The sequence below is a fragment of the Pristis pectinata genome, chromosome 1, assembly GCF_009764475.1.
Source record: "Pristis pectinata isolate sPriPec2 chromosome 1, sPriPec2.1.pri, whole genome shotgun sequence".
In the NCBI taxonomy this organism is placed as follows: Eukaryota; Metazoa; Chordata; class Chondrichthyes; order Rhinopristiformes; family Pristidae; genus Pristis; species Pristis pectinata.
Window position 1 is genome coordinate 43,996,189 of NC_067405.1, and position 23,253 is coordinate 44,019,441.

The following is a 23,253-nucleotide window of genomic DNA, read 5'->3' on the forward strand; positions in this document are numbered from 1 at the left end:
TGTTTTTAAAATGTGCATTGTTTTAGTCTTTTAACTTTAACTGTTTTTTAATAAGTGATTATGAATATTTGCAAATGACAAGCTGGGGGCAGGTCCTACCAGCTACCAAAGGCATTTAGCCAATGCAAGAAGTCACTCTCACTGCAATAGACCCTGCATTTCTCTTGACCAGACTAATCAACTGGGAGACAGCCTGCAAGCAATAGCTTGCATGGTCCTGGCCACACTGCAAGAAACAGGAGGGTACAGGGCATAGGTAACTGACAACTTCAGGGCAGTGGAAAATCTGACCCAATATATCCATGTACTGTGCAGTGCCCAGAACTGTACACAATATTCCTGGTGTGGCCTAATCAGGACTTTCAACAACTGCAGCACACGTCCTTCCCTTTTCTAATCTCAAAATATTACAGCTAACATTCCAGTAGCCCAATTTTTTTTTTGCATTTGACCAACACATTTGAACATACACAGGTCCCTAAAGCTTGCTGAAAATCTATTATTCTTAAATTTCCATGATTTAAATGCTCACATCTATCTTCACACTTGCCAGTTTTGCCCACTCAACTTACCAACTTGTTTTTGTAATGCTACACTTGCCATATGCCATATTACTATAATTCCCATATTATGCTATATTCCCATAATATGCCATATTGTTCATTGTACTGCTTTTTGTGGAAATTTGGATAAATGGCTCTATCATTTTGGACAGAGCAGTTTTCAGTTTGATCTCTTCCATCAATTTAAACAAAAGTAAATTTGGGCAGATTATTGCCCAGGCAAACAAAACTTATACTGTAAATTTTAGTAACAGCACGGAGATTTCTATCACATCTATTTTAAAAAATGTGAAATTTTTCTTATGTTAAAAGAAGTTTACAAAAAAAAAAGCACAATACCAGTTTGAGTATGACTTTACCTTGCTTAGAAACATGGCATAGTAACGGTGAAGAGGCAAGTGAAATGTAACCTGATTAGGAGCAGGCTAGGTTTAAGAAAACAAAGAAAAAGACATCAGTCTGAGGCTCCAATATCATATTACTATCAAGTTTATGCTTAAACATTTGAAAATAAATATTACTTTTAACATTACAAAAAACCTCTGCAGATTTATTATAAACTGCAACATTTAACACATTAAATTGACTACAATTTCATGCAGGGTGGGCGTAGTTACATCAGACCCAATGCTTTAATTTCCCTAATCAAAATGCAATTAACATTAAAATGTTAAATCTAGCCATGGAGTTTCAACCAAAAATATGTGAGTCCTTGCAAAATCTAGAACATTAATAAGATTACACTGTGCTCTGGGCTGCCCCATTACAACTAAAGACAATAATCAAGATGGAATTTCAAATCTTTACTAACTTTTACTCTTGGTATGAAGTAAAACAAGTATACATTTCTGAGGCTTTCACTGGACATGCAGATCACCCTGATGAACTTCTTAATGTTTTGCTCCACAACAGTATTCACCAACTCTTCAATGTGAACATCTCTGTGACAAGAACTCAACTTTTGCAGAAAGTAGGAAAATTCCATATGTAAACCTTTGTTTTTCAAAATCAAAACTTAAACTTCAGAGCAAATAATTTGAATTTTTCATCTATTTTTTAAACCTTTTGTTTGTGGTATTCTACTCTACTCAATTTATACCTGTATGAGAAAATGTCTTAGGATAATGTGTTCTCCAATTGAAATTAAAAGGAGGCTTTCCTAAAAAAAATTCCTTTTCGGTCTTCACTTCAAGCCATTTTATACATTAGAGTAAGTAAGAGATCTCCTCTCCAAACTTTACTGACGAAATCTATCATGGTCACAGGTTTAAAAACAGTGAAGTATTAACAAAAGCAACTGAGTAATTTGTAATCATAAGAATTACTAAAATGACATACCCTTTTGTGAAGTCAAAGACTAAGATTTTAAGCACTTCTTTTTCCCCCAGTAGTTTAAAAGATAGATAACTGCATTCTTTAATGCAAGTACCAGATTACGAGATTCGGGTTTAATGCGCGTAATCCAGTGCTCTCCTAGACAAGGAAATCCAACCATAAAAACTGCTGTGGGGCTCATTGGAGAAATGAATTGGTCACTTCACAGCACACCTGCTCTTTAGCTCCAAATAAGTACTGGACAGTCTTTGGTCATTTGCATTTACCTAATTTCAAGTACCTGCATTAATGTAGAAGCAACACACCAGCAAGTCCCAGATATCGCAGTGGTTGCAACAGTAAAATCACTAACCTTCTGTTATCAAATCACAAAATTCACAAAACTAAATTATTATATTTCAGCTTCTACCTTAAATCATACACATATATTCTAACCTTTAAGTGATCTATAAAAAGGTTTTAAAGAGAAATTAAAAATTGTGTTTTTTTTCCCCTTTTGACTAGCAGTCTCTACTTTGTTAGCAGTCCACGAGAATTCATTAACTTGACTGGCTGGTAAACTAGACTGATGATGATATAGCCAAGGGACACCAGGGTCCCCTTGAAATAATGCCAGCTGGCAATGAACATCAGTAAGAAGGAGCAGTCATGTTATATAGCAAGTTATTTCATTTTGAATTCTCTGAGGTCAACGGTAAATGCTGTTTTTTCACTGCTAACCACAAATTTATGTCTGCAAGTCTAATTAATCAAGAATACACATAGGGAAAATACCACATCTTTTTTGCGACAATAATCTCTCAAGCTTGAAAATTCAAACTGACCCATAATCCATAACCTTTAGGGGGAGAGATTTCCAAACCCCTAATATCCTCTGTGCAAGATGTGTTTCATAGAATCGTTCCAAAATATCATCACAATAACTGTATTACTGTTCTGGATCCTCAACACCTTCTAATTAAATCAATTATCATTCTTAACACTTCAGTTTGACCACAACTTTAACTTTTAAGTTCAAGGAAATATACCCAAATTTATGCAACATATTGCAATAATACAAGGCTTTAAGATCTGATAATATTTCTGGTAATGCTTCAATGTACTCAGTCTAAGGCGAATACATCTTTCCCGAGGTTTGGTAACTAAAGCACTTTGAACACTGCACTCAAAGATAATAATTGAAAATGCCGAAACACTCAGTAGGTCATTCAGCATCTGCATAAAGAGAAACAGAGTTAACATTTTAGGCTAAAGGCTCTTTGTCAGAACCTACTGGAAACTAAAGGCCAGTTTAGCTTAACATGAAAACATCAAGTTCTGATGAGCAGTCTTCGGACTGAAACATTAACTTCATTTCTCTCTCCACAGATGCTGCCCGACTTGCTAAGCATTTCCAGAATTTACTTTGATTTCAGATTTCCAGCATCTTCAGGTTTTAAGTTTTCATTTGCAGCACTTTAAGATCCCATAGAAATGAACTATCAATATGTCTTTTTTTTTGAGAAGTTCAATTCCCTCGAGATAAAGACCAACCCTTCATTCGCCTTCATGATTATTTAAAAGCAATAATGTTAAAACACAGCCAGTGCAAAGAGGAAGAAAGCAATCAAGAAATTACAGGCTTATTAGCTTAACATCTATCAAAAGGAATATGTTACAAGCTATTATTAAAGTTATAGCAGAGCAATTTGAAAAATTCAAGGTAATCAAGCAAAGTCAATATTATTTTGTGACAGGAATATCATGTTTGACCAATCAGAGTTCTTCCAAATAACATATAGTGTGGTTCAAGGAGGACTAGAGAGTGAACTATATTTTGGTCTCCAGAGGACGTTTGATAGCTGCAGTATCAAAGGTTATAGCAGGGGAAAAAATGCACATGTTGTCGAAAGTAACATATTGTTGTGGATTGACACTAGGCTAGCCAATAAAAAAAACCCACAGAGAATAGGCTTGACTGGATCCTTCTCTGGATGGCAGGATGTAGCCAATGATGCGTCACAGGGATTGGTGTTCAACATGTTAAATTTGTATAAATGACTCAGACTTAAGCCCCAAAGGTAAAGTTGCTAAATTTGCTAATGACACAAAGAATGGAGGAAAGTAAGCTGTTAAGAGAATACAAGGAGATTATAAAGGGATATATTAACTGAGTAAGCCAAAGTTCTGACAAATGAATATGTGAAATTGTATATTTTGGCAGGAAAAGTAAAAAAAACATTATTTAAACGGTGACAAATCACAGTTCCGAGATACAGATGGATCTGTATGTACCAGAGCATGATTCATAAAAGGTTACTATGCAGATTTAGCTAGCAATTAGGAAATCAATGCTATTGTTTATTGCTAGGGGATTGCAAACATATGTTCCATTTCATAAGTACCTCATCAACAAAATTGATGGCATCAAACCAATCCTGCAATGCATCTAGGCAGTATCGGACCACTGTTCTGGTATATTCTTCCATCTCCTACAAAGTTCAAAAAAGAATCCTAGTCAAATTACAAGATTTTTGAATATTATTAGCATTTAGTACAACAATATTAATAACCTTGTTATGTGCTTAATACCAAGCATTTCTTTATTTCATCCTTATAATCACCACGGAGAGATTTGCTCACTACCCTCCTAATCAGAAGTCTTAGAAAAAGAATTAATGTTAAAAATACTAATTAAACGCTACTCTCTCTTTCTGATTTGCTTTGAAAGACAGTGCATTCTACATTTCCCACATCAACTCCCATCATATTCTAATTTTCAATTGTTCTCCCCAAGTACATTCCCACACAACTTGGGGCCAATGGTGTCTACTTATCACCTGCTGTACAATCAGAGCTTAAAATTCCTCACTCTCTCATGTTCAGACAAAGGTGATCCTGGAACTCATTTAATTACATTGTTCTAGAATATCATTACTATTTAGTGCTTCCGTCTTTGTTAAATTCATTCATTCTTTCTAGAATCATGTTTTACTCTCATCCTTGACATGCCAAAAAAAAGCTTCCTTTTGTCAGCTTTAAAACTGCCATATAAGCCATTCACAGAAACTGCCCAAGTATCTGAACAGCCCTGAATGTATGCACCTGTCCTGCCCTAGTGCATCTTTAATTAACATTCCAGTGTGGCGACTCACCGTCTAGTTGGGCGAACCAGCTCGGCAGTCGGGTCGCACGGCGTCGGAGCGATGAGGCCCAAGATGGCGGCGGGCCTCATCTTTCCGAGCGACGGGGAGAACCCACGCGCGGGAAAGTCCTGATGACGTAGGACTTACGTCATTGCCGGTTGTTTTGGGCGGGAACATTCTCCCTTAAAGGGCCCGCGCAAGGTGGGAAAATAAACCAATTCTGTTTGGCAATCCTCCGAGTAGAGTCTTGTTTTAATTCCGCGGTAGCAACTGCTACATTGGTGACCCCGACGGTCCAAACGGCTTTTGGACCCGCGAAATGAACAACAGCGCAGCAGCCAACGCAGTGGCCCTCAAGCTGCCCACCTTTTGGACACTTCGGCCCAGCGTCTGGTTTACACAGGCCGAAGCGCAATTCCACCTTCGGCAGATCACCTCCGACTCCACGAAGTACTACCATGTGGTTAGCTCTCTGGACCAGGAGACAGCCGCCCAGGTTGGAGACTTCATCCAGTCGCCTCCGGAGGAAGATAAGTAACCGGCTTTCAAAGACCTTTTGATGCGGACCTTCGGCCTCTCCCGTCGTGAGCGCTCCGCCCGCCTGCTTCATCTGGATGGCCTGGGGGACAGATCCCCATCCACCCTAATGAATGAGATGCTGGCATTGGCCGAGGGACACAAGCTATGCCTGATGTTCGAACAGGCCTTCCTCGAACAGCTCCCCGATGACATCCACTTGTTGTTAGCTGACGCCGACTTCAGCAACCCCCGTGAGGTGGCCGCCCAGGCAGATGTTCTGTGGAGGGCCAAGCACGAGAGCGGTTCGTCCGTCAGTCAAATCACCAGGCCGCGAGCCCAACGCCCGCCTCGCCCGGCCCCAGCAACCGAGCAACCATGCCCCAGGAACGCAGACGACGACACGGGTGACCAGCTGTGCTTCTACCATCAGAGGTGGGGTGCGGAGGCCCGTCGATGCTGCCCACCCTGCAAGTTTCAGGGAAACGCCAGGGCCAGCCGCCGCTGATGGCTACGGCGGCCGGCCACCGACAGAGCCTCCTCTTCGTTCAGGACAAGAAATCTGGACGGCGTTTCCTCTTTGATACTGGAGCGGAGGTCAGTATTTTGCCCCCGACCGGCCACGACACTCGTGACAGGCCACCAGGTCCTCTACTCAATGCCGCCAGCGGTACAACGATACGGTCTTTTGGCACCCGTACGCTTCAATTACAATTTGGCGGCAGCCGTTTTACCTGGACCTTTACCCTTGCCACCGTCGCCCGACCACTCCTAGGAGCCGATTTCCTTCGGGCCCACAACCTGTTAGTCGACCTGCGAAGGAAGCGGTTAGTCCACTCTAGCACTCTCCGGACCTATCCCCTGGGAGAAATCAGCCCACCAGCCCCGCGCCTGGACTCCATTTCCCTTTCTGGCGACGATTTCGCCAAGCTCCTAGCCGAATTCCCATCGATTTTGGCACCTTCGTTTACAAATTCTAGGCCCACACACGGGGTACGACGCCACATCATTACCACAGGGCCACCCCTTCATGCCCGAGCACGACGATTACCTCCAGACAAGCTCCGCCTGGCAAAGGAAGAGTTCCGTCACATGGAAGAGCTGGGGATTGTTCGCAGGTCAGACAGCCCCTGGGCCTCCCCCCTGCACACGGTCCCCAAAGCCACCGGAGGGTGGAGGCCCTGCGGCGACTACTGCAGGCTGAATGACACCACCACCCCGGACCGCTATCCCATCCCTCACATCCAGGACTTCGCAGCGAACTTACACGGGGCCCGCATCTTTTCCAAAGTGGATCTCATTAGGGGATACCACCAAATCCCGGTCCATCCGGATGACGTCCCCAAAACTGCGATTATCACCCCATTCGGCCTGTTCGAATTCCTTCGGATGCCGTTCGGCCTTAAGAAGGCCGCGCAGACCTTCCAGCGGCTGATGGACGTGGTAGGCCGAGACCTGGACTTGGTGTTCATTTACTTGGACGACATACTGATCGCCAGCCGTAACCGCCAGGAACACCTTTCCCACCTCCGCCAGCTGTATTCCCACCTCCGCGATTTCGGCCTCACGATCAACCCAAGTGGCAATTCGGACTTGACTCTATCGATTTCCTCGGCCACAAAATCACCAGCGACGGGGCAACACCCCTACCCGCCAAGGTGGACGCTATCCGCCATTTTGCCCGCCCCGACACAGTCAAAGGCCTACAGGAATTCCTTGGGATGGTCAACTTTTACCATCGTTTCATCCCTGCAGCAGCCCGTATCATGCGCCCTCTGTTCTCGCTGCTGGCTGGTAAGGGCAAGGACATCACCTGGACTGACGAGGCTGCGGCTGCTTTCGTTAAGGCCAAAGACGCCCTGGCAGACGCCACGATGCTGGTACACCCCGGGACTGATGTCCCGACTGCCCTCACGGTAGACGCGTCCAACACCGCGGTGGGTGGTGTACTGGAACAGCTACTCGAAGGCCGCTGGCAACCCTTGGCATTTTTCAGCAAGCACCTTAGACCGCCCAAACTGAAGTACAGCGCTTTTGATCGGGAACTTCTAGCGCTGTATCTGGCGGTCCAGCATTTCCAATACTTTCTAGAAGGCAGGCCTTTCACCGCTTTCACCGATCATAAGCCTCTGTCCTTTGCCTTCTCCAAAGTCTCCGATCCCTGGTCAGCTCGTCAGCAGAGACAGTTATCCTACATTTCCGAGTTCACAACTGACATCCAACATGTCTCCGGAAAGGATAATGTCATTGCTGATGCACTTTCCAGACCAACCATCCACAACCTATCCTTGGGTGTCGACTACACGGCCCTAGCTGACGCACAGCAAGCCGACGACGAACTGCCCAGCTACAGAACCGCAGTCTCGGGTCTGCAGCTCCGAGATTTCTTGGTTGGTCCAGGTCAGCGGACCCTACTTTGCGACATTGCGACTGGTCAGCCCCGCCCTATAGTCCCTGCAGCCTGGCGGAGACGCGTTTTTGACTCGGTACATGGGTTGGCGCACCCGTCCATCAGATCTACTGTCCGACTGTTCGCCAGCAAGTTTGTCTGGCATGGCCTGCGCAAACAGGTCAGTGAGTGGGCCAGGACTTGTCCGCACTGCCAGACGTCAAAAATCCAGCGACACACCAAGGTCCCACCACAGCAGTTCGAGCCTACCCGTAGGAGGTTCGACCACATACACGTCGACCTCGTGGGCCCTCTGCCGGTTTCAAGAGGAGCCCGGTACCTCCTTACCATCGTGGACCGGTTCACGAGGTGGCCTGAGGCAACCCCCCTGACTGACATCACAACTGATTCCTGCGCCCGGGCGCTGCTCACAACTTGGGTCTCACGTTTTGGCGTTCCGGCCCACATCACTTCAGACAGAGGCACCCAATTCACTTCCAGTCTCTGGGCTGCATTAGCAAACCTGCTAGGGACGCAGCTGCACACCACCACGGCCTACCATCCTCAATCAAACGGGTTGGTGGAACGTTTTCACCGCCATCTGAAATCGGCCTTGATGGCCCGCCTGAAGGGTCCTAACTGGGTTGACGAGCTGCCTTGGGTCCTGCTCGGCATACGCACTGCCCCCAAAGAAGACCTCCGCACTTCGTCAGCTGAGCTTGTATACGGGGCGTCACTAGTTGTCCCCGGGGATTTCATACCTGCCCTTCGGGACCAAGGGGAACAACCCCCCGCAGTCCTACAAAGACTGCGCGAGAAGCTTGGCGACTTGGCCCCGATTCCCACCTCACGGCACGGTCAAGCCCCATCCTGCCAGCCCAAGGAACTACGGGACTGTAAGTTTGTTTTCGTTCGCAGGGGCACACCTCGGGCGCCATTGCAACGACCATATGAGGGACCGTTCCGAATCATACGGAATAACGGATCCACTTTTATTTTGGACATTGGAGGCAGGGAACAGGTTTTCACGGTGGACCGCCTCAAACCGGCCCATTTGGATCTGCAACAGCTTGTCGAGGTTGCCACGCCGCGACGCAGAGGCCGGCCCCCTAAGCGGCAGCTGGCACAGCCCACGGACCTTGGGGACTATATCGCCGGTTCTGGGGGGGGGTTGTGTGGCGACTCACCGTCTAGTCGGGCGAACCGGCTCAGCAGTCGGGTCGCACGGCGTCGGAGCGACGAGGCCCAAGATGGCGGCGGGCCCTGTCTTTCCGAGCGACGGGGAGAACCCGCGCGCGGGAAAGTCCTGATGACGTAGGACTTACGTCATTGCCGGTTGTTTTGGGCGGGAACATTCTCCCTTAAAGGGCCCGCGCAAGGCAGGAAAATAAACCAGTTCTGTTTGGCAATCCTCCGAGTAGAGTCTTGTTTTATTCCGCGGTAGCAACCACTACACCAGTTTATTTTCTGCACAATGTTACACATCTTGCATCATTCTATAAATGCTTTCCTCAGATATTTTTTTTCAAGCTGAAGAGATCCATCATTTCTCTTAAGCCTTCTTCTTAACTTAAAATTAAATTCATGTCTACTCCTTCCCTACCTGAATTGTTCTTTATATTGTGGAGATCACATCAGCATGCAACACTGCAGCTTTGAAGTGACTCAATCCATGAGGAGATTTAGCTGAATTCACCCAATTATAATTGTTTACCGCAATAGTCCTTTAATGCATACTTCAGATCTCTTCAAGATTTTCACCCATTAGTCACCCTACTTTCATATATTATTCATTTTCTTGTGACAGAGAAGAATCTAAGCCAGCTCTCAGAAAAATTACTTTTTATCCATTCTCTTACCTGATCATCAACTGATTCGCCTATCATCTACCCATTCACCTACAATCAACCTACCAACCAGCATGTTTTTGGGAAGTGGGAGGAAACTGGAACACCCAGGGAAAACCCTTGTCGTCACAGGGAGAACGCTCAAACTCCACACAACAACAGAGATCAGGGTTAAACCAGGGTCACTGGAGCTACAAGACAGCAGCACGACCTGCTGAGCCACCATGCCATCCTAACTTTCACCTGAGAAAGTACCTAGCCCTTAAATGTTTATTTTTCATTTATCTTTTGTACTTTATATTTATTTCAGTTTTTACTGATAGTTCAGCTCAACTTTATGCAACTCATCATCCTGTCGACCAATTATAGGCACAATCACAATTCTCATACACATATTGCAAGCACATTACAAAGCAATAGTTACAAATCTACTGGTGTATACTACCTGGTAACCAAATTTGTTTTCAGTTATTAAAGCACAGAATTAAATCTTCATATATATTTATTTATTTGATGTGTTATACTATTATACATCTTACTTCAAAAATGTTTACAACACACAAAACATCTCACCTTAACTTTACAATGTGTTAAAAGTCCCCACATTGGTTGTGCACAGGCTTCTAATTCTGCTGCAAATGCAGCATAGTAGGTTTGTGACTCAAATTCAACATGCTCATTTAGTTCTCGTTTATTTAAATTCATCCCTAAAAAAGAAATTGGGTAAACAAGAACACAAGACAATTTGTGAACTTTACACTTACCATAAGGATCTCAAATTACAGTCACATTTCTGCCATGGACAAATTATAGATTTCAGACTGTGTATATTGGATTACCACAGCACTGGAAGTGGGTTTCAGGTTTCACTGGAATTCCAGTGGGGAAAAGAAGTCTTGTAACCCAGGAATTTAGCAAACTGTCTTTTCACCGCCAGAGCAAAATACTCCTTTCTGATAACAAAGATTAAATAGCCTCAATTTAATCCCTACGGAGTTTAGGCCTCAACTTAAAACTTCCAATTTGATATCAACTATCAATCTCATTTGAATACCATAGCATTAACTATCCCAGGAAATAAAAATATCACACACTGAGGTATGCCATTCAGGAGGTTAAAATTTACACAGAACATCATCAGAAACTTGATTTTATGTCTGTTCAAGAATAGAAAAGAAAATTGTATGTGGAACTTGTTAGACTAGTTCAGGGCGTATTCATAATGCTTGGGATGAAGAAACAAAATTTGAAAGTCTTACAACTGCTGAACTCAACAGAAAAATACTTCAACTAAGAATTATTTCACTAATTATTCAGAAGCAAACTACATGAAACAATGCAATGTGCAAGCAAGTCGACAAGCATATAAATACACCAGACTCCCTAAGCATGACTTTTTAAAATCCTTAGAAATAAACTTACCTTGAAAGAAGGAAACAAAATTCATCCACATCTGAAGAAGGCCCTGGTCTTCCAAGAAACGTTTTGCTACACTTTGGTGTGAAAGGATATTTATAAAATCACTAACTAAAGGCCAATAGGTATTGTTCTTTAGGAGTGGCTCACCACAGTTTACAACAACATGAAAATTGTTCTCTTCATCTAAAACAGTAAGAAATAAGATATTACAAAATAAAAAAAATTCAAGTTCAGAGCTCTAGTAGAACTACAATGTTTCCTTTTAAGAAAATAATAACTTGAAAAGGTAATTCTAAAAATACTGAAAGTTACTGAATGTTCTAGTATTTGCTAGATTTTTAATATTTAAAGCTTTGTGCCCAATTAAATTTAAGTTGAAGACAAGCAGTCTTTTCCAAAGGGCTTTTTATTTCCTAATGCAATGCATATTTTCAAGTCTGAGAAACACCATCTTTGAAAATATAAGGCCGTCATAAAATTGACTTTCAGCTCACCTTGTAACTCACTTTTGACAAGGCAACTTTCCATCATGTAAAGTAAAACAGTGACCATTATTTCTAGCAGCTGGCATTCTTCAGTCACTTGACGTGCCAATTCTTCATTGCTAAATAACTGCACGCTAATATGAACAATTCTATTGGACATAGTGTCTGATTCATGACTCTTAATCAGAGTCTTCATAATGAAGGCATAATGCTGAACGAACGTTTTAGTAAAGGCTATCTGCAAAAAAAAAAGTAAAAATTAGTATGACGACATACTAACTGGAGCAGGGAGAATATCTCTGGCTCATGTGATCTTGCAAACTAACTTTGAACATCTGTGGGATTTAAAGCGTAATTCTTTAAAGAGGAGACTACTGCTTATGAGATGGAGGAGGTTGCAGGGCCCCAGGAGAAAGTGCCTAAATATAATATCCCACCATTATGCATGAGGGGGGCATTCTTTTCATGCTTATAACTTTCATATGTTTGTATTTGCTAACTTTGCTGAAGCCAAGACCCAAGTTCAATCACTAAATTGCCTACCTTATCCAAAATGGCGGAGGGTATTAAATTATTTGCTACTACTCCAGACCAGAGCACAGAGAAGAGCTTTGAGTTTTTTGAGGGTTCTAACAAATCCTACATTAATTATTTACCATGCAGTTACATTTGACAGTCCAACAACACACATTAGGTGAAGAACAATTAATTCCATTAACTATCTGAAACCCATGTCTAGCCATAGTAAATTGAAAATTCACTTCACAAGATAGGAGGTGCACATTGAGACACATGTAAATAGGTATAATTAGATAACCACTAAACTGTAATTTCAAAATCGGTTACATCATATTTTTAAAAAACCCACTTGGGAAGTTACACAAGCACAATGTTGCAATTAATTCAAAGACTGCAGAAACAGAGTTCTCAGATCATTTACTTCATCTCCCAATCAATGATGTTGCAATATTTTATAAATGAAGTTCTCAATTGCCAAGAGCTATATCATTAGGTAAGATTTTACAAACTGAATAGAGTCAGCGAAGTTTTAAATCCACAAAATATCTTTTTTTTTGCAAAAGTTACTACATCAGAAGTGACAATTTTCTACTGCCTGCAGCACTTGGAAAGAGCAGAAAGCAATTACTTTCTAGTCCACTCACTTCCATCCTAATCCAGGCTTTTTTTGTTAATTTACAGAAATTACAAATTACTTGTATTTTGGTCTATTAAGAGTCAGGACAAGTATATCAAAGCTTTTTTCCCCAATATACCTTAAATTCAGATAGAAACGTGGGTAGAAGAGGAGAGCAAACAATTTTAAAACAACTGACATCTAATTCTGCATCACCACCAAAGGGTTGCACTATTTTTCCTCAATTCCGAAAGGCAAGATTTGGTGAGGAAGTTATGGGAAAGGATTAAATATCTATTTCTTCTACAATTTTACAAAGGTTGTTTAAATTTGCAAGTTTCTATATTGAGGCATAAAGTGACAGGTGCATACTGCTAGAATGTCTACTGGAAATCTCAGAAATATATTCTTAAGTGTTATTTTTTTTAATTGAGGTCGCAAGTCAAAATGACAAAACGTTTGCTGTTACATTTAGGAATATCATTAAAATGTCAATTCCTCAACTGGCAAATATGCCACATAGAAAGCAGCTTAAACATTGACTTAGAGATCTTGTAGGAGATAGCTGATAAACTTTTTGCCAGTAGGGAGGACAACTCAAGCAAGACATCAGACTTTAAATCTGGAGGGTTCTTTTTAATGTAGGAAAATAGAGTGCAGACATTTCCATCAGTGTTCTTTAATCATCTGAACTTTTAACTCCTGGTAAGGAAGTTCTGAACAGGGTATAACCAGTTAAATACCAGAGTATAACCCAAGCTAGACAATGTAAACAGAATCTTGCTTTGTGGAAGCCAATTATGCAGTTTTTCCTCACAATCATGCAACTGAACTGTGGACATTTGAAGATTACAATGAAAGAAAATGTTTCCAGTTAAAAAAAATTTCAAGAACTTGCAGATGCCGGAAATCTGAAATAAAAACAGAAAATGCTGAAAACATTCAGCAAAGGAGGCAACGTCTGCAGAGAGAAAAACAGAATCAATATTACAGGTTGAAGTCCTTCATCAGAACTGGGAAAGCGAGAAAACAAGTTTAATTTAAGCTGCAGGGAAGGTGGGGAATGGGTGTATAGAACAAAGAGATTAGCTCTGATAGGGCAAGGACAGGGTAGCTGTGATGATATGCTGTTTACAAAACAGTATGATTGACAGATTAATGAGGGAAGAGAGCAAGAGAGAACAAAGTAACATTTAAATCTGTGAAACACAGCTCAGAGCAGTTGTAGAAAACTGAAACCAAAAGAAAAATGTTGGAAATACCTAACAGATCAGGCAGTACCTTTCAAGAGAAAAAGTGAATTAATATTACAGCTGAATAACCCAACAACAGAACTGACCAGTTCTGATGCAAACAGAAAGCAAGTTACCTGAAACTGTTGAATTGAATATCGAGTTCCAAAAGCTGTAATGTGCCTAGATGCAAGATGAGGTGGTGTGTCTCAGGTTTATGTTGGGCCTTATTGAAACCATGCTGAGGCCACAGACAGATAGGTCAGAGTGAGAATGAGATGGAGAGTAAAAGTGACAGGCAACTATTAGCTCAGGGTTGCCCCTACGGTCTGAACAATGGTGCTCCAATATGCAGTCACCCAATCGGCATTCGTTTTTTCAATCTGAGACCACATCGTGATCTCATCATGATTTTCCAAGAGAGACCACATCATGAGCACCAATTCAGATCAGTTTATTGTCACATACACCAGGGTGCAATAAATTCCTTGCTCCTGTGGAGCTAGATTAGTTTCTAGATAGAACATGGTTTATTTTATATTACCATCCACATTATCAGAAAGATGTCATAAATAGTCCTGTATGACATCAGAATGAGTCAACCTGTTAACATTTGGTTTAACTTGATAATTAAAAAAATGTTTACTAGTATAGAATCTACATACCTTGTAGTCCTGATCAGGCAACATGTTTAGTAGAAAGGTTACCATTTTTTGTGGAAACTCATATTTGACAGTCCAAAATAATATTTCTTCTAGAAAGCATTTATGCTTTAAGATATCCATGATGGATGGATCTGAAATTGAATATATAAAAATAGATTTGTTTGTTTAGCTGGATGGTGCCTAATAACTTCAAACTCCTGTCAAATCCAGGTTTAAATTGATTTTAAGATTATTCTCAAGGAAGACCAAAGATTAGTTCAATTGCATCTCTCAGGTATTTACTGTACCACTCTCTTACCCACATGGTGTATACCTACTCCAAGGAAACAGCTGGTGGGCTAGGATGGCCAACCTCTGGCCATTTACTTCAAGACCTGCCCACATAAATACTTTGATAGCTGATTAAGCCAAACCAACATCCCCCACCCCCGAGACTTACCAAAACTGTCACACAATTCCACTTTCTGCATGTCTCGATATTCACAAACATTTAAAGGCTGTTAAAAATTGATCACCTCAGTGATTTAAAAAAATACAAGAAAACATGTTAGTTTTTATCCTATTTTTTGTTTTTGTATCATGTAAGCTCAGTTTTTCTTATCCTACTCATATCCACCCTTCCTCCAACACCTTATACAGATCAAGGAACTTAATATGCTGTTAACTGCTTCCATTAAGCCATTTTGATCAGTCCTATCACATACATTACCTTTGTTGCACACATTCCTCCCTCCCCACCTTTTCTCCTAATGAAAACTAACTTGCATCTCTCTTTCCCAGTTCTAACAAGGGATCACAGATCTAAAACTTTAACTGTTTCCCTTTCTCTTTCCAGAGATGCTTTCTGAACTACTGAGTTTTTTTTTCAGCATTTCTGTTTTTATTTCTGCTTTCCAACATATGTAGTTTTTTTTAAATTTCCATAGATTGAATAGACAAGTTAACTTTTCAGGTGTAGATCTTTCCTCAAAGCTAGAGGAAAGAAGCAAACATGCATAAGAACAAATCAGAAATAAGAGATTTAATAGTTGTATTAAAATAAGACAAAGTCAGAATTAACGGTCAGAAGCAATGACTGGGCACAAAGCTAAGAAAGTAGGAGTTCTAAAAGAACTGTGAGAAAATGGATAGACAGAAAGACATGGTAAGTTGGCAATTCAGTTATAAAATTAAAACAAGCCACAGTAAAAACAATAAATTTCTGGATTTATCTGACATCGACAGAACTAACATGATTAAATAATGGGTAGAGTTTTCAGAAAAGTTTGCACCCAAAATGATTGTCTGATCTTTCCCATAGATGTCACTTGACCCACTAAGTATTTTCAGCATCTACTGCTTTTCTCCAGATTTTCTTCAGCATTAGTTATAACCTCTTCAAATGTTGCTAAAGTTGAAGGTCAATGTTAAAAACAGTGGATGCTTAAGAAAAAGATGAAAAATTGTTCTTTAAGCTTTCATTTGGATTTACTGGAACAGGGCACATCACCAGTGATATGTCACTGAGAAATATAGCATGTGAAAAAGGCTTGATTTTGCATTTGCAAGCAGAATATGCCTTAATCTATCTTTGGCTTCCCCAGTCTAAAGACAATTACACCACAACCAGCAGTACAGTATATTTACTTTTAGAGGTACAAATAAATTGCTGTGTATGAACAAGCAAGTAAGGAGCCAAAGTAGGCCCCTCTGGCCCTCAAGCCTGCTCTGATATTTAATACGATCCTGGCTCATTTGATCATAACCTCAACTCAGCATTCCCAACCGCCTGCTGTAACCTCTCATTCTCTCCCCCTCCCCCCCACGTTGCATATGTAAATGTCAAAGGTTAAACATTATCATTATGCCTTCCACAGATTCAAGGCTGAAACATGAAAATGCCATTTTGGAAAGGTACTTAAAATTAATTAGAATATATGAAAATATAGCCCAGCAAATAATTAATAAATTCTTAAATATAGGAAGCTTGACCAAGAAAGGGTAGCTCCCTCAAACGAATTTCACAGAATCACTACTTTTAGCAACAAGTCGTTTCAAAAATACCTTTGGTGCTGTTGCAGAGTTTGACCCTCTTCCGTTTGCCAATTCCTTGACTGCCATCTTGCTCCTCCTGAAAAACGAAGGATTGTCTGTTAGTAAAAAAAAGTTATCCCTTCATCAATAATTGAATAATTTTTCCTAATAGAGTTGTTATAGGTTACCTCGTGAAAGATAAATTTAAAGATGTAAAACAATAACTCCATGGTTATCTAATATAACAACAATAACTCCAAGGTTATCTAATATACCATCCAAACCTCACAGACTGAATGTTAAAAAAAAGCTTCAGCTTTAATAATATTAAAATTCTTTTCTTTTGTTCGAGATTGTATTTCATCCATTTATAATTAGGTCCACTGGTTTGTAGGAACCAACTCAAATTCAGTTCTGACAGGCCAGAAATAAGGGACTTTGATTGTTTTCTGCAATGCCATCCATTTTACTACAAAATTACAAATAATGGACCTCTATCTGCTGATTGTATCTCTGTAGTAAAGAACTAAATTGCTGTCGGTTATAAATTATAATCACATATTCAAGACATATGGAAATGCTACATTTTACATGAAATGGCAAGCAAAGACTCTATCCAATCAGATGGATATACAAGATCAACGAACAATCTGCTGGAAGAACTCAGTGGGATGAGCAGCATCTGACAGAGGAAAGGAATTGCTGACATTTCAGGTCAAAACCCTGCATCAGGATATACAAGATCCAATGATATTATTTTGATAGTCAGCTTTAGAAAACATCCCTCACCCAACCAATATATGCACTTGCAGATATCCCCTCCAAGTCACATATTACCACTGTTCAATCATTCATGCTGGGGCTGTTATCCTGGAATGGCAGCATTATGGGAGTACCTTCACCAGAAAGGCTAGTGATTCTCAAGGGTAGTTCGGAACAGGCAATAAATGCTGGCCTTGCCAGTGATGCCAACATCCCACATAAAATTTGAAAATGAACACTCATTCACTTGATGTTAATGGGATCTTTCTCTACACAGCTTGCTATGTTGCCTTTAAAAAGTACAGTACACTCAAAATCAATTCACTAGTTGTAAAGTACTTCAAGACAAAAAAAAGCACTGTTTCTTCCATGATGCATTTCATCTTCACACACTAATCTTCAAATCTAAATTATTGCTACGACCATAAATTAAACATCACCATGCAACAACTTTTCTGTATTCCAAGCAGCATGTTTAGAGTGTTATGAAGTATATTTATATAATGGATTGACAGCCCATCGAGAACCCCTTACATTACAATAAAAATAAGAAAAGTCACCATTTCATATCCACACTCCAGAAATATACATCTTTAGGCCTGCACACCAATAACATTTGTTTACTGAACGGGCAAGATGATGAATGTTGACATCAGAGTAAACAGAAATTATCCGTCAAAAGCTTTCATCTGTAAAAGGTTAATCATCAGAAACTTTAACTCCATTTCTCTGCCCACCCTAACGAGCATCTCCTATATTTTTATCTCAGGTATTCAACATCTGCTGTATTTTAGTATCACATAATTATCCACTGGTTTGAGGTTAGTAACAATGATCTTTTACTTTTTTTTATTAACGTGAATTAAATTTGATCAAATGGGTTTATGATGAGAACCAGAAGACAAAGGAAGCCTACTAGATTAAAACTATAGTTCACACAGAAAGCAATAAAATGGATTAAAACTCATCATATCAAAAATTATTCATGAGAAAGCTTTGCTAAAATATTGTGACATTTCCCTTTATCTAAATTATCTTGTGAGGAAGATTACCAGTTTAGTGATCATTTATGCTGTAGTACTTATAATTCCATAATGACAAAAAGCAATACTGAGACAACTCAAATTAAGTTCACAGGAAATTCTTATAATCACCTTTCAGAAAAAGCAGAGACTGCTGTAGTCTGAACTTGAATATGGGTCATAGAAATGTAAAGTGGCCAATGCCCCCACACCACCTCCATTTTTTTGTTACATATTCAAACTCACCTCATCAGAAGAATCCATCTGCCCTGCTCCTGTTGTAGCACCTTTTAGAGAAAAATACAGTGGAAAATTGGCTTTATTGTTTGATGAAATAAGATGAGGAAATCTTTAACATATTTCAGCACTCTTTAAGACAGCATGCTTTAACAAAAGAGGGAAGTATGGAGACACAAGAGACTGCAGATGCTGTAGTCTGGAGCAAAAATACAAAGTGTTGGAGGAACTCAGCACATTAGGCACCATCTGTGGAGGCAGAGGGATAGCCAATGTTTCTGGTCAAGACCCTGCATAAGGACTAAGAGCGTAGAGGGGATGTGGCCGGCATCAAGAGGTGAGAGGGAGAGGTGAGAGAGGCTGGAGGGTGATAGATGGAACCAAGTAAGGAGGGGGATGATGGGCAGATGAAGCAGTTGGAGGAGGAGAAGGGTGGCATTGGGAGAGAGCAATTGGTGGGTGAAGGGTAGAGAGAGATGGGGAAAAAAAGGGGGGCAGATGGTGCCAGGTAGGAGAGACAGTCAAGGTAGAGACAAAGGTTGGAAGGTGGTAAGTGGAGACACAAGAAATCGCACATTTTGGAATCTGATCAGAAAGGTGAGAAATGGATCCAGATAAGGAAGGGATGGTGGGCAGGTGGAACCAGTTGGGAGAGTGGAGTCCCCATTAATACAGTGTGTGGGTGATAGGCAGATGGAGTCAGGTGAGGGAGGGGAGTACCTAGGTGATCAGGAGGAGAGAGGAAGGAGCACAGGGAGTGTGTTATCTGAATGGAAACAGACAGGAGGTTCTGTGGCAGTGAGCATAAGTCCCAGATGGTTATGTTGCCTCCCAGGTGCCAGGGTCTGGGATGTCACTGATCAGGTCCACAGGATTCTTGAGCAGGAGGGAGAACAGCCAGAAGTCGCGGTTCATGTTGGTACCAACAACACAGGTAGGAAGAGGGATGAGGTCCTGAAAAGTGAGTTTAGGGAGCTAGGCAGAAGGCTGAAGAACAGGACCTCAAGGGTAGCAATCTCGGGATTGCTGCCAGTGCCACGCGATAGTGAAGGTAGAAATAGGAGGAGATGGCAAATAAATGTGTGGCTGAGAAGTTGGTGCAGGAGGGAAGGTTTTAGATTTTTGGAGCATTGGGATCTCTTCAGGGGAAGGTAGGACCTGTACAGAGAGGACAAGTTACACCCGAACCTGAGGAGGGGGCCAATATCCTTGCAGCCAGGTTTGCTAGGGTGGTTCAGGAGGGTTTAAACTAGTTTGCAAGGGGGATGGGAACCAGAGGAGTAGGTCAGAGGAAGAAGGGGATGGGGAAAAGTCAGATCCAACAGGTAGAGAGGCTTTGAGGAAGGAGAAGCAGAGTACAGGCTATAAAAGTAGTAAGGTGGATGGGCTAAAGTGCATTTACTTAAATGCAAGAAGCATCAGGAATAAGGGAGATGAACTGAGAGCTTGGATAAGTACATGGGACTACGATATTGTGGCTATTACAGAGACATGGCTGACACCAGGGTAGGAATGGATATTGAATATTCCTGGTTTTCAGTGTTTTACAACAGGGGATGGGGAGGGGGGGGGGGGGTGGAGAAGAGGAGGAGGAGTGGCGATACTGGTCAAGGACACTATTACAGCTGCAGAAAGGGTGGATGATGTAGAAGGATCCTCTCTACAGTCAATATGGGTGGAAGTTAGGAACAAGAAAGGAGCAGTTACTCTAATGGGAGTATTCTATAGGCCCCCCGGTAGCAGCAGGGATACTGAGGAGCGGATTGGGAGGCAGATTTTGGAAAGATGCAAAACTAACAGGGTTATTATCATGGGAGATTTCAACTTCCCAAATATTGATTGGCACCTGCTTAGTGCCAAAGGTTTAGATGGGGCAGAGTTTGTTAAATGTGTCCAGGACGGATTCCTGTCACAGTATGTTGACAGGCCGACTAGAGGGGATGCCATATTAGATCTAGTTTTAAGTAATGAACCGGGTCAGGTGACAGATCTCTTGGTGGGTGAGCATTTGGGGGACAGCGACCACTGCTCAATAACCTTTAGAATTGTCATAGCCAGGGATAGGAGCAAAGAGGAAGGGAAGATATTTAATTGGGGAAAGGCGAATGATGAGGCAAAAAGGCAAGAACTTGAGAGTGTAAATTGGGTTGACATTTTTGAAGGGAAATGTACTGTGGAGATGTGGTCGTTGTTCAGGGATCTCTTGCAGGGTGTTAGGGATAAATTTGTCACGGTGAGGCAGAGAAGGAATGGCAGGGTGAAGGAACCATGGGTGACAAGAGAGGTGGAACAATTAGTTAGGAAGAAGAATGCAGTGTACATAAGGTGTAAGCAGCAAGGATCAGATAGGGCTCATGAGGAATATAGAGTAGCAAGGGGCTGAGGAGAGCGAGAAGGGGACATGAAAAGGCTTTGGCCAGTAGGGTTAAGGAGAATCCCAAGGCTTTTTACTTGTACGTGAAGAGCAGAAGGATGGCTAGAGTAAAGGTAGGTCCAATAAAAGACAAAGGTGGGAAGATGTGCCTGAAAGCGGGCGAGGTTCTCAATGAATACTTCTCTTCAGTATTCAAAAAAGGTAGTAGGGATAGTCCAGGGAATTACAGACCAGTGAGCCTCACGTCTGTGGTGGGTAAGCTGCTGGAAAGGATTCTAAGAGATAGGATCTATGATCATTTAGAGAATCATGGACTGATTAGGGACAGCCAGCATGGATTTGTGAAGGGAAGATCTTGCCTTACAAGCCTGATAGGGTTCTTTGAGGAGGTGACCAGGAAGATTGATGAGGGTAGTGTAGTAGATGTGGTCTACATGGATTTTAGTAAGGCGTTTGACAAGGTTCCGCATGGTAGGCTTCTTCAGAAGGTCAGAGGCCAAGGGATCCAGGGAGGCTTGGCCATGTGGATTCAGAATTGGCTTGCAAGTAGGAAGCAGAGGGTTGTGGTGGAGGGAGTGCATTCGGATTGGAGGGCTGTGACTAGTGGTGTCCCACAGGGATTGGGTCTGGGACCTCTATTTTTTGTGATATTTACTTACGACTTGGATTGAGGGAGTGGAAGGGTGGGTTAGCAAGTTTGCAGATGACACAAAGATCAGTGGTGTTGTGGATAGTATGGAGGGCTGTCAAAGCTTACAGAAGGATATTGATAGGATGCAGAGCTGGGCTGACAAGTGGCAGATGGAGTTCAATCCGGAGAAGTGTGAAGTGGTACACTTTGGAAGGACAAACTCCAAGGCGGAATACAAGGTAAATGGCAGGATTTTGGGCAGTGTGGAGGAACAGAGGGATCTGGGGATTCATATTCACAGATCACTGAAAGTTGCTACACAGGTGGATAGGGTAGTTAAGAAAGCTTATGGGATGTTAGCTTTCATAAGTCGTGGGATCCAGTTTAAGAGCCACAAAGTAATGATGCAGCTTTACAAAACTCTGGTTAGACCACACTTAGAGTACTGTGTCCAGTTCTGATCACCTCATTATAAGAAGGATGTGGAAGCGTTGGAAAGAGATTTACCAGGATGCTGCCTGGTTTGGAGATAATGGATTATGAGGAGAAACCAAGGGAGCTAGGGCTTTACTCTTTGGAGAGGAGGAGGATGAGGGGAGACATGATAGAGGTATACAAAATATTACGAGGAATAGATAGAGTGGACAGCCAGCGCCTCTTTCCAAGGGCACCAATGCTCAATACAAGAGGGCACAAGAGGGCATGGCTTTGAGGTAATGGAGGGGGTGGGGGGGGGGGGTGGTGTTGGTGCAGAGTTCAAGGGAGACGTCAGAGGGAGGTTTTTCACCCAGAGAGTGGTTGGTGCGTGGAATGCGCTGCCTGGGGTGGTGGCGGAGGCTGATACGTTGGGCAAGTTCAAGAGATCGTTAGATAAGCATATGGAGGAATTTAAGATACACACTTATACTTGACAAAATCCTACTAAACAGTATAGTTTTGTGATACAACACATTAAACTCTCATAAACATGTTACTTACCCAAAATAGTTACATTACTTGCTCCTGCCATTTGATCCAGTACAGATGTCACAGACCGTTCCTCTGATGAAACTAGTCCTGAACCTTTTAATGCTGCAAGATACTTGTCATAATTTTTCTTTGCATATGTTTTTTCTCCAGTGCCTTAAGAGAGGGAGGAAATAGAAACTTTTCAGCATCAAACAGTAACAAAAAATATTTGAAAAAAATCCACTCTGCAGGATTAACAACAAGCAATATAGTAATAACACAGTGGACATCATCAACCATACAAGATGCAATTAAAATAACCATTCCATTAACATTCAGTAAAACTCAAATAGTCCAGTATTAAATTGTTCAGAGATCCTAATGGTCCAGCATCTGGCTCACTCCGTCACTGATCTAGAATGTGAGTAAGGGATCTGGAGTGCAGGTGTGGTGCAAGGCTGGAGCCAGGAGTGAGGAATGCAGCTGGGACCGGCGTCCAGACTGTGGGCCAGCACTGGGGTTGTGGTCCAGAACTCTAGTAGTTAGGAATGTGGG

At 41.9% G+C, this 23,253-nt stretch overlaps 1 protein-coding gene across 1 annotated transcript in view; it reads right to left on the bottom strand.

Moving 5' to 3' along the window:
* ubr3 (ubiquitin protein ligase E3 component n-recognin 3) overlaps positions 1-23,253 on the bottom strand; it is a 202,964-nt gene that overhangs the window by 146,253 nt on the left and 33,458 nt on the right. Inside the window, 9 exon segments of the mRNA XM_052029328.1 lie at positions 923-988; positions 4,283-4,369; positions 10,349-10,482; positions 11,198-11,377; positions 11,689-11,917; positions 14,712-14,842; positions 16,755-16,821; positions 18,755-18,795; positions 22,729-22,872. Of these exon segments, the coding sequence (XP_051885288.1) occupies positions 923-988; positions 4,283-4,369; positions 10,349-10,482; positions 11,198-11,377; positions 11,689-11,917; positions 14,712-14,842; positions 16,755-16,821; positions 18,755-18,795; positions 22,729-22,872 (1,079 nt within the window).